The sequence below is a fragment of the Cyprinus carpio genome, chromosome A1 (genome assembly GCF_018340385.1).
Source record: "Cyprinus carpio isolate SPL01 chromosome A1, ASM1834038v1, whole genome shotgun sequence".
Taxonomy (NCBI): Eukaryota; Metazoa; Chordata; class Actinopteri; order Cypriniformes; family Cyprinidae; genus Cyprinus; species Cyprinus carpio.
In genome coordinates this window covers 18,521,304-18,534,167 of record NC_056572.1, presented here as the reverse complement: position 1 = coordinate 18,534,167, position 12,864 = coordinate 18,521,304, and the positions used below count along the sequence as shown (strand labels likewise).

Here is a 12,864-nt window from a genome sequence, read left to right as displayed (position 1 = left end):
ACAATGGGAATTTGATAAGCGTGTAATCAACTATTGTTTTCAGTGTCGACTAGTAGGAGCTGTACCTTTTAGTCGACTAGTCCCACACATCCCTAGTTTCCAGCATGATTAACAAGTGATTAGCATGTTGCTAGCATGATTAGCAAGTCACTAGCATGTCGTTAACAAGTTTCTAGCATTTTGCTAACGTTATTAGCAAGTGACTAGCATGTTTTTAACATGATTAACAAAGTGACTAGCATGTTTTTAGCATGATTAACAAGTGACTAGCATGTCGTTAGCACGATTAGCAAGTAACTAGCATGTTGTTTACATGTTTCTAGCATATTCCTAACATGATTGGTAAGTTACTAGCATGTTAGTTACTAGCATGCTGCTAGCATAATTAGCACGTAACTGACATGTTAACATGATTAGCAAGTGACTAGCATGTTGCTAGCATGACTACCAAGGGACTAGTATATCATTAGCATGATTAGCAAGTAACTAGCCAGTCGCTAGCATGATTTAGCTTTAAAAGTCTAGGAGGAGATACATTTTTTAAATTTTGTTCTCAGAAGAAGAAGAAGAAGAAGAAGAAGAAGAAGAAGAAGAAGTTGTTTAAATAGGATTACGGTAAGTTGGCTTTCTCAAGCCAACTTAATAATAAGATAGTAGATCAGTAAGTTGGCTTTTTCAAGCCAAAAAACAATTACAAAAGAACAAAATGAAGCATATTTTGTTACCTTTTGAAACTTAGAAGGGTTCAATCTGAGCATATGATTTTCCCATCACTGTCATCGGATATGGTATATGGACAAATATGCCAATTTTTTTTTTTTTTTTTTTTTTTTAGATTTTTAACTACTCAACTTAAAAATGTTACTACATAAATTTTACTACATACATAACATAATTCAAGTAACTTTTTCTTTATTAACCCTCTAGTTAAAGAAATTTCTATTTCAAGTGCACCACACATGAAGTTGTCAACATGATGTAAATGTAAACAAATCACTTGTTAAATATATTTGCTAAAAAGATGTATGAACTACAACTTGTCTTACATATTATATGTTCAGAAATAATACTAGGAAAATGCTTTTCAAAAAAAATTTCAAAAGTCAAAGTAATTCAAATTCAAATGACTTTAGGTATAACACCAGTAGACTATTATTAACTATAAATGTTCTATAAGAACAATGAACCTGTCACCATGATGCAAACATGCAAACTCTGGGTTTTTTTCGCGCTAAAGGCCTGCACCCCAGCAGAGTCGGAGCAGAACTCGGACAACATATCCAGGACTCTACACTCCATATGACTAGTAAGCCAATTCTCAAATAACTGCTATGATGGCTTTTGTTCTACCCGCTAAAATGTTAGAAGTACTTGCGCTGTCAATCTATTAATACTGTGTCTGTTCCCCGAAATATAAATTTAATGTAGGATCTAGAAAAAATCTTATCATGATTAAACCAGAAAAACAATTTTTAAAGTTTGGGCTCATAAACATTAGATCACTCACACCCAAAGCAGTTATTGTAAATGAAATGATCACAGATAATAGTTTTGATGTACTCTGCTTGACTGAAACCTGGCTAAAACCAAATGATTACATTGGTCTAAATGAGTCTACTCCACCAAACTACTGTTATAAACATGAGCCCCGTCAGACTGGTCGTGGGGTAGGTGTTGCAACAATATATAGTGATATTCTCAATGTTACCCAGAAAACAGGATACAGGTTTAAATCATTTGAAATACTTATGCTTAATGTTACACTGTCAGATATGCAAAAGAAATCTATTGTATCTCTTTCCCCTGGCTACTGTGTATAGACCACCAGGGCCGTATACAGAATTCCTAAAAGAATTTGGAGATTTCCTCTCAGACCTGTTGGTTACCGCTGATAAAGCGCTAATTTTTGGAGATTTTAACATTCATGTTGATAACACAAATGATGCATTAGGACTTGCGTTTACTACCTTATTAAACTGTTTTGGAGTAAAGCAAAATGTCACCGGGCCCACTCATCGTTTTAATCATACGCTAGATTTAATTATATCGCATGGAATCGATCTTACTGACATAGATATCGTACCTCAAAGTGATGATGTTACTGACCATTTCCTTGTATCGTGCTTTTTGCGTATTGATGATAATAACTATATAGCTTTGCGTTATCGTCTGGGCAGAACTATTGTTCCAGCCACCAAAGACAGATTCACAAATAACTTGCTGATTTATCTCAACTGCTCTGTGTACCCATAAATACACATGAACTAGACAAAATGACTGGCAACATGGGCACTATCTTCCTCTAATACATTAGAAGCTGTTGCCCCCATCAAATTGAAAAAGGTAAGAGAAAAACGTACTGTGCCATGGTATAACAGTAATACCCACGCTCTCAAGAAAGAAACTCGTAGTCTTGAGCGCAAATGGAGAAAAACTAACTTGGAAGTTTTTAGAATTGCGTGGAAAAACAGTATGTCCAGCTATAGACAGGCTCTAAAAACTTCCAGGGCTGGGCATATCCACAAACTCATAGAAAACAACCAAAACAATCCAAGGTTTTTATTTAGCACAGTGGCTAGATTAACAAATAACCAGACGCCACCCGATCTAAATATTCCCTCACAGTTAAATAGTAATGACTTTATGAATTTCTTCACTGATAAAATAGATAACATCAGAAATACAACAAATGTAGATTCTACAGCGTCTAATACTTTAGTTTTATCCATCGCACCCAAAGATAAACTGCAGTGCTTTTACAACTATAGGACAGGAAGAGCTAAATAAACTTATCACTGCATCTAAACCAACAACATGTTTATTAGATCCTGTACCCACTAAATTACTGAAGGAGTTGTTACCTGTAGCAGAAAAACCGCTTCTCAATATTATTAACTTGTCGTTATCTTTAGGTCACGTCCAAAAACCATTCAAGCTGGCGGTTATTAAGCCTCTTATTAAGAAACCACAACTAGATCCTAGTGAACTGGCAAATTACAGACCCATTTTAAATCTTCCATTTATGTCTAAAATTTTAGAAAAAGTTGTGTCTGCTCAATTGTGCTCCTACCTACAAAAAAATTATCTCTATGAAGAATTTTAGTCGGGTTTAAGGCCCCATCATAGCACAGAAACTGCACTTGTTAAAATTACAAATGACTTGCTTCTTGCATCAGACCAAGGCTGCATCTCATTGCTAGTTTTACTTGATCTTAGTGCTGCGTTCGACACCATAGATCACGACATACTCATAGATAGATTACAAAACTATACAGGTATTCAAGGGCAGGCTCTAAGATGGTTTAGATCCTACATGTCTGATCGCTACCATTTTGTTTACCTAAATGGGGAGTCATCTCATTTATCACCAGTAAAATATGGAGTGCCACAAGGATCTGTCCTAGGTCCTCTGCTATTTTCAATATACATGTTGCCCCTTGTTAATATTATTAGAAAATATGGGATTAGTTTCCACTATTATGCTGATGATACTCAACTATATATCTCACCAAGACCAGATGAAACTTCAAAATTATCTAAGCTAACAGAGTGTGTTAAAAATGTAAAAGACCAGGTGAAACTTAAATTTTACCTTATTAAATTCAGATAAGACAGAGATATTACTTATTGGACCAGAAAACATTACACAGAATCTCGTAGATTACAGTTTGCAACTAGACGGATGTACTGTTACTTCCTCTACTGTCAAAAATCTTGGTGTTATATTAGACAGTAACTTGTCTTTTGAAAATCATATTTCTCATGTTACAAAAACAGCATTCTTCCATCTTAGAAACATTGCCAAGCTACGAAACATGTTACCTGTTCCTGATGCAGAAAAACTAGTTCATGCGTTCATGACCTCTAGATTGGACTATTGTAATGCACTGCTAGCTGGTTGTCCTGCATCCTCAATAAACAAGTTACAAGTAGTCCAAAATGCAGCGGCTAGAGTCCTTACCAGGTCAAGAAAATATGATCATATTACCCCAATTTTACAGTCTCTGCATTGGGTACCTATTAAGTTCCGTATCAGTTACAAAATATTATTACTTACTTATAAGGCCCTTAATGGCTTAGCTCCTGCGTACCTAACTAGTCTTCTACCACGCTACAACCCATCACGCTCCCTAAGGTCAAAAAACGCTGGACTTTTGATAGTACCTAGGATAGCAAAGTCCACTAAATTAGGTAGAGCTTTTTCGCATTTGGCTCCCAAACTCTGGAATAGCCTTCCTGATAATGTTCGGGGTTCAAACACACTTCGTCTGTTTAAATCTAGATTAAAAACACACCTCTTTGGCCAAGCATTCAAATAATGCATTTCATAATTTTGGACTGCAGTTATATCTGATCAAATGCACATTATTATTCTTTAGCTTGGGGTTTAAATAATTAATTTTACTTGGCTGGAACAGCAGCAACGCTAATTATGTCTCTATTTTGTTTCTGTGTTTTGCCACGGGATTTACATCCCGTGGTAACTAGGATTTACACAAGCTCCAGTTTGGATCCAGAACACCTGAGAAGAGATGATGCCAACCCCTCAGAGGACCTCAGATGATGCTAACCCAGAGACAACATACAGAACTACCACATTTTGCTATAAGTTTGATTGCATAATTGCTGTTAATAGTGTTAATCGTCTGTTTGTTTACGTCTTTTTATTGATTTTTCTGAACATTTCTGCCATATGCACATGAACTGACAGTCACCACTGATAAGCTACTACTAAATATTGTAGAAACTTAATTTTCTGTAAAGTTGCTTTGCAATGATTTGTATCGTAAAAAGCGCTATACAAATAAACTTGAATTGAATTGAATTGAATTAAAATCCTGGGTTATTTTTTTAACCCAAATGCTTGTTTTTTTTTTTAATGACTTATAGTGCAAGTGACAATTCCTGTGTCGACTGTGCAGCATGCAGCTTGCTTATAGTGCAGACGCGATGTGATTTGAGAGTGAAACACATGTCAGCAGTCTCAACCGTTTGCAGTTACCAGCCTTTCTGAAACGCGTAGATTTTTACAAAGCTCATAGTTCTGAAAAGTGAGGTGTACACTGATTGGCCAGCTATCCAGTGCGTTTTGATTGGCCGAATTCCTCAAGCGTGTGACAGAAATGTTACGCCCCTTACCATACTGTGATGCTGTGTGTCCCGGCGCGACAAGACAAAAACAATAAAACCCATTATAAACGAGCCATTTGTTGCATCCAGTGGGGACCCATTAGCTGAGTTAATTCAACCCATTATGCTGGGTTAAATAACCCAATTTTCTGGGTAAAATGTGTTCTGTCCTATATTTACCCAGCCCTTGGGTTAAAAAAGTTTTAGAGTGTAATTTCAGACATACAGTAGTAGTTCTTTACAGGTTTTTATTGGACTGTGCCGCTTTTCCATAGTTTTTTCTGTTAACATGGACATGTTTGACTGTTGTGCTTGCATTTCATGCATAAAACTGCATTCTAAAAATGTGGCGCTCAAGTTAAAAGTTAAACATTCATTTTTTCCTATTCCACTGCCCGTGACACATCTTTGCCAACATAAGAGTGCATTCTGTGTGAATAGCACCTATAGGTGGGTTTAATAGATCATGCAGCCTTTGAAAATGGTATAATAATGCGTTTCATGTTTTCTCGTCAATCTAATGTGACACACAGTATTTTGCTGGTTACTCAACACGCGCAAAATTAAATTTAGGATTTTTTTTATTTTTTATTGTGTAATTCAGTTGAATCGTGGAATTGTGACAGCCCTAATGAGTTTATGTGAGACTGATGAGATTATTTTAAAGTGTCCTTATTATGCATAATTACATACAAGGACCCTAATCCATACCCTAATCCAAACCCTAACCGTACCTACAGTAAGTACTTTTAGGTACTGAGTAATTAACTACAATAACACTGTAACCAGAACACCATAAAATAAAGTGTAACCAAATATATTTAGGCTGATTTGTTTTATGTAGATACAATGTAATTTAAACTTCATAGCAACTGTGACTCACAAACTTCTGGAAGATGGATAAAATATAACAGCTATTTTACTAGGCCTAGGTATCAGTAACTGTAAAGCAACATATGAACCAGATTGCAAAATCAGAGCAGCACCCAAGGGCTACAGCACTGTGGTTGCCTAATTCACAAATTAATCTACTTCCCCTTCATAGGCCACATTAACATGTCCATGCTTATGTTCATACTTATGTAATATACTGAGGTGACACTTCACACCTTTAGGAGCAAACTGAGACAGACAGAATTAGGGTGATATTTCATGTTTTAACAGCAAGATGTTTGTTTATTAATAATGTAGCAACATGGCAAGAAACAGGTTAAAAAAGAAAAAAAAAACACCTTTAACTTGATTGATTTCATAAAGTTTATTTGTCCTATATCAGTGGTTGCCAAAATAAAGAGATTAATGTTTAAAATGTTTAAACCGGCTACGGTGTAAGACTATCAGTGGTTGGTTCATAAATAAAGAGATTAATGTTTAAACTTTTGCATATTATAACCTGGAACTTGGATGTGGGTAATAATTACATTAGATCCAAAAGATAGTTTTAGCAATATGTATAAGATTGTGTGCTACGCTAATATATTACTTCACAGGCATTACTGGTTTGTGCTTTTAAATCCATTATATTATTAATTGACAGTTGATTGTTGGTCTCTGGTTTTACACTGTTGTAATTTTTAAAGATTTCATATTATTGTAAGGTGAGCTTTAAGGGTGCACTACTATGAAAATCTTCAGTGTGACATCAATAAGAAAAAGTATAATTTCATATATATTGTATGTAATAGTTGTTCATAATAAAATATGTATGAACTTAATACATGATCTAAATTATTTCGCAAAATCTTGCCATTTTAATATTACATGAAATTTATCAAAAATTGTTGCTGCTCCAATTAAGCTCAGTGTGCTCTCTTTAAACATTTACCCTAAATCTAATTCAGATCAAAAACAACTGCTCATGCAACGCGTGTAGCATCTTTGTTTGGATCATGATTGAAATTCAGTGGTTGCCTCTAATTTCAAATGCCTACAGATATTTTTAAATAATCAATAAATAAATTTGCTTAAAAAAATAAATAAAAATAAAAATTAACCATTATCAGAATTAGCCAATTTGCTAGTAAAAAAAGGGCCTGAAATCTGAAATGGCCATGAAATATCATCATAGGTGCATCACTAATAAAAATACTAAAAGGGCTCAAATTGGAAGTACATTCTGGGCTGCCTTTTTCTATCAACTATTTAATAAGTAGATCTTGTCTTTCATAAAGACTGAGGTCAGGGATCTTGGGCTTTAAAAGGTCGGTGACCACTGTACTTTATCCCAATTTGCCTTTTTAACAGGAAGAAACACTGAAGAATATAAGGACTGAGTCCCATCAGTTCAATTCTCATATCAGCCAACCATTAAAAGAAAATAAAAGAAAAAAAGAAAAAGAAAATAATTGTGAGAAATGTTTCTCAGCATTAACAGGATTTGATATGACTCAACTATGTTTCTGGAGTCAGAGACTGTGTCAGCACTGGACAAGCAGGCAACATATGTGTTTACTGTCAAACCGCCTGAGCAGCATATTGTGAGATAAGAAAACATGCCGCCCACAAAACGCCTACATACAACCATGTGAGAGACCAGACGATATTTCTGCCGACACTCTAATTCACAAATATAGCAGCGATGCTCACTAAGACACAAGCTTAGTTTTCTGTTTTTTTATCCTGTCTCTGTGAGTGACCTGCTACTGGATCTATATATGCATTAGTTGCTTTTTCTCCTCTGCCCAACTAGGGGTGGGCGATACCAAAAACTTGTATCACAGTATGAGTAATTTTATATCACAATAACAATATATATATATATATATATATATATATATATATATATATATATTTTTTTTTTTTTTTTTTTTTTCATGGTTATTAAAATCTTTGATACCATAGAATTTTCATAATCCTTGTCAACAATGTCGATATCAAACGAATACAAGAAAATACAAAAAAAATAAAACAAGATCACTGGAGATGACACTCAGTGATTAAATAAGAACAAGAAACTAATTTCAAGCAATAGGACAAAAAAACTACAATAAATTAGAAATACATTGTGTAAATTAACTAGTCCTCACTGTGTAAGTTATATCCATCTATCTATCCATCCATCTATATCTATATACAGTATACATACATACACAGTATTATAAAATTTTGACTGGTTCTGTATATAGAATACAGTATATAGCCTACATAAACAGAATATATATACACACACACACACACAAACACATTTTTTGCAATGATAACTCAAATGTGGTGATCAAAAACTTTTATCAGGGTAACAATTTAAACTTTAACAAACTTTATTCAAAATGTGTCTGACATCAGTGCACTTAACAGTAAACTTCACTTATTATAAATAAATAACACAAATAGAACAAAGTATATATAACTTGAATGAAGAAATTAAACAAGGTAACTGTGTAGAACAAAGAAGATAATGCCAAACCAACAGGGGCAGGTTTATGCAGGAACCACAGCTTTTCCAAATGTAAACATCTAAAATTAATAAATAAAAATTCATAATATTTTTTCACAGACTCTGTGCTGTTTATTTTATGGTAATCAAATGAACATGCAGAACATTCGTATTTAAATCATCCTTTTGCTTGAGAATTGTGCCTTGTCCAAATACCCACACTTGCGGTCTTTGCAGTGGATCACTTGACAACTGTTTTCCTAATTAATGTTGTTCAGCTGCTTTGACACAAACTTTTTTGTTTAAAGCACTATATAAATAAAGGTGACTTGACTTGACTATTTGGCCCAAGTGTTCAAGTGAGGATGAAGACCACAAGTGTGTGTACAACTTTTCATTACCTGATGGGACACACTTTAATTTCTGGTGCTTCTAATTAAGTGATAAAAAGCAGTTGCAAATGACATACAAAATAAATATTGGCTACTCACCTTTGCACCAACAAAATGTGTAGCACTTTTACTACCAAATTATATGTAATATCTAATTATTATTAATATTTAATTTACACTGGAAAGGTTTCCAGGCACTGCGCTTTGGCGTTTTTAAGATCTGGACAGTCTTGTGCACTTACTTCCTGTCGCACGCACGCGCTCTCAAGTGGCCAAGACTGCAAGTGTGTGTATCTGGACAAGGCATTGCAATTGAACTTCGACAGTTAATGATGATGTAGAGCGAGAACACAAGGACGCAAGATCGCTGAAGAACGCATACTGAGAAACGGCTACGGTGTAAGACTAAGATGCAAATCTTCATGTTCTGCATTGTTATTTGAGTACCAGAAAATACACAACAGAATTTGTGAAAAAAGATTTCATAGAAGGTTTCATAGAAATTAGGCTTTTTTTTTTTTTTTTTTATTATTATTCAAATAAACTTGCTCCTGTTGAATTGGCAGTAGCCTTGGTTGCCCTACACAAAAACCTTGCTTATTTTCTTAATTCAAGTTTTATATATTTTGTTCTATTTGTTTTATTTATAATAAATGAAGTGAAGTTTACTGTTTAGTGCACTGATGTCAGACTCATTTTGGATAATAAAGTTATTGTTAAATTGTTAAATACCCTGCCTCCTTTACATATCTTTGTCACGTCATTATAAGTGTTTGATCATCACATTTGAGCAATTATTGCAAAAAATGAGTTTATATTCTGTTTATGCACATACTGTATTCTACATACAGTTCAGTCAAAAGTTTGGACACACAAATGGGAAGTGTGTCCAAACTTTTGACTGGTATTGTACTATAATTTACACAAAGAATATCAAAATCTTCATTAACAGTTTCAGTTTTTGCAGGAAGGTAGATTTCCAAGAACAGGAATGGGCACTCCTGAACTAGGACATAATTTCCATGTAACATTCTGTATGAATACATACATATAGAAAAAAATATTTTCATGTATATAGAAAATCTTATCAATGTCTGGCTAAGTTGGATAAAGCAAGCATCCTTTAAAAGTGTCTTTGCTACTCAGTAAGATCAATTCATTTTCATTACTTAATTACTTATTCATTGAGGCTCTGTCTCATTTGTCTCTCGAAGGCTGTGCATTTGTAGGTCGTAGCCTATAAGTCAGCTGCATACATTACAGGACGTCTCGTTTCAGAAAAACAAAACATGATCAAATTTGACTATTATTCTTTGAAATGTAATAGCCTATGAAATTAGAGACAGCATAGATTTTTCACACTTCAAATAAGCAGGTCCAATGCATTGACCTACTTTTGATAAGCCCAGATATTACCTAAAACAAGAGTCTAACAGCCACCTAAACAAAATTATACAAACTTCATTAAAGTTCATACAAAAGGTCTGCATTAATTCAGTATTGATCATTACTGTGCCTAACTGTGTAGACAAAGAGCACTGCATGTTCAGGAGGCTTTGGGTTGGGTTAATAACATGCAACAAATCAAAAGACAATGTATGTTGTTTGGTAACTGCTGTGACTAAACTTTGATGTACATCTTATCCATCAACATGACAGCCCGATGAACCCCAATTCAAACCAAATTCAACTGGTTTATTTAAATTATATTGGTCACGTTGTTACAAAACGGTGTCAACACTGAGATTGAGAAGCACAACGTCGCCCCCTGTGGCTGTTCCATCAGTCTCGGAAAGTAGGTCAGTTCTTAAGAAAAGGCCGTAAATGTAACCGTCTCTTACCTAGTTCAATCGCCGTGTTGAACTTCAGTATTGCGTTGGATAAATCCATTTTTTTCCAAAGACCTTCCCCTTCCGACCAGTATCGTCTCGCTTTGCTTTCCGAATTGAACCATTTTCCAATCAAGCCACTGATAATAACATTTACTCTGAGTCCGTCCACAGAAAATTGCCTGGGTGATTTGTTGGTTTTTAAACGGCAGCTTCTGCACTCTTTTACCAGGTCATCTTCTAGACAACGCTTACAGAAAGTGTGTCCACACACCAAAGACGTCGGTTCCGTCAATAAACACTTGCAAAGGTGGCATGAAAACAAGTCTAAGTTCTGCTCTTCATCTATCTCGTCACTCTCAAAACATCTGCTTTCTGAGGTAGAGGCCACGCTTATTGTCTTAATGTCACTGTGCTCTTTAGTACGGATCGTATGCGCTATAACTTCAACTAAAATTTGCAGTTCATCAGGTCTCAGTGCCTGGAGGTTTGCAGCGATGCAATACGAGTCCAAAGCATCGGCTATGCGTCCCCCACGGGCTAGCGCGTCAGCTTTCCGCAGGAGGAGGCCACGGTCGGTGTGCTCAAGCTCGGCGAGCTGAGAAGTATAGATCTCCGCGGCCAGATCAAAGTCTCCAGCCCGGCAAGCTTCGTCCGCAACCCCGAGCATTTCCGCACACAATCCCGTTGCGGACGGGCTGGAAAGTTCGTGCACATAATATTCGGCGTGGTTTTCAATCCCAGCATCCATTGTCTTCTACACCGCATAAAATGCAAATGATTTTTAGGAAAGCGCTCAAATGTGCAACGTAAAGGGCTCTTGTTTAAAGCTTGGGAGGAATCCAGGTAACAAATAACTAAATATAGTCCTATTTTAAGTTACTTCACAAGAAAAACACCTTTAACGCAACACGATCAGAATATTAGCAAAAATCAATAACAAGCTGGCTAACGTTAAATGTTTATATAACTATCCATTTCCCATTCACCCCTGCTAGGCCCACCAAAACATAAATGACTGACAGTTCATTTCCCGGTAAAGGGGGAAAAAAAACCTGTCTAACCCCTGACAAAACAATACAGAACACATCTAGCGATATTCTCATTTAAAATTGTAATGTAAAAAAAAAATGAGAGAGAGAGAAAAACGTTTAAATATGTCTTCAAAATAAAACAGAATGAGTTCGTTAGGGTTTGTTTTGAAATCACATAATGGTACGAGTCTCGAAACACGATGCTGACAAGTGAGCAACCGACGAAAGAAAAAGTCGAAAGCTGATTTTCACACATCGACTTCAGTGCTGATGATGAGTTTCTTGATCTCTGCCGAATGAAGCATATTCATGACCGACGTTTAGATGACCCATTAGTTTTATATAAGACTCGATGTCTCCGGCAGCGGTACTTTGCGTAACGTTAATCCTCCCGAACTCTCTTGCTTGGAATACCCTCTAAAACAGTCCTTCAACGGGGCCCTTTTGTTCTGATCATTCTATAGGATGTCCATGTCTTTTACGAGCCAGCAGAAACGGTAAATATTAAGCAGTTGTTTTAATAAAATGGAGACAGCTGCGACGTTATCATTCGGTCTGCACTAACACGGGAAAATGTAATACTGTCTGCCTTGCTCTCGTTCACGTAAGAAGCACGTGACGTCAGGATTGAGGCCTCATTGGTGCAATAGCGTCTGTCTGCGGACTGCAAGAGACCCTTCTCCATTTGTGTTATATAGCTCACTTATATAATGACAAAACAGTTGTGTAACCTAAAAGGGGCAGGTATGTAGAAAATATGAGATCCTTTCACATAGAATATATATATATATATATATATATATATATATATATATATATATATATATATATATATATATATATATATATATATATATTATGTTATATGATGGTTTTGAGTCTATGGCATGGGAAAGACATTCAAAAACTGACAAGACATTCATAAATGTTACTTGCTAGAACATAGTCACCTAACATTTATGCAAAGTTTTATGTCATTGTTTACTTTATGTAAAATACCATTTAATAGCCTACATTCAGCGTGCATTTATATTTATATATATGCAACATGCAGTAGGCTATTTTTTATTTATTAAACACATTATGTACTGAAATAAACATCAGTT

At 35.3% G+C, this 12,864-nt stretch overlaps 1 protein-coding gene across 1 annotated transcript in view; it reads right to left on the bottom strand.

Moving 5' to 3' along the window:
• LOC109085847 (LON peptidase N-terminal domain and RING finger protein 2-like) overlaps positions 1-12,399 on the bottom strand; it is an 83,738-nt gene extending 71,339 nt beyond the window's left edge. The window contains exon 1 of the mRNA XM_042756292.1: positions 10,737-12,399. Within this exon, the coding sequence (XP_042612226.1) occupies positions 10,737-11,475 (739 nt within the window). The 5' untranslated portion in view covers positions 11,476-12,399. The remainder of the gene's footprint in view (positions 1-10,736) is intronic.
• Positions 12,400-12,864: the final 465 nt, after the last annotated feature.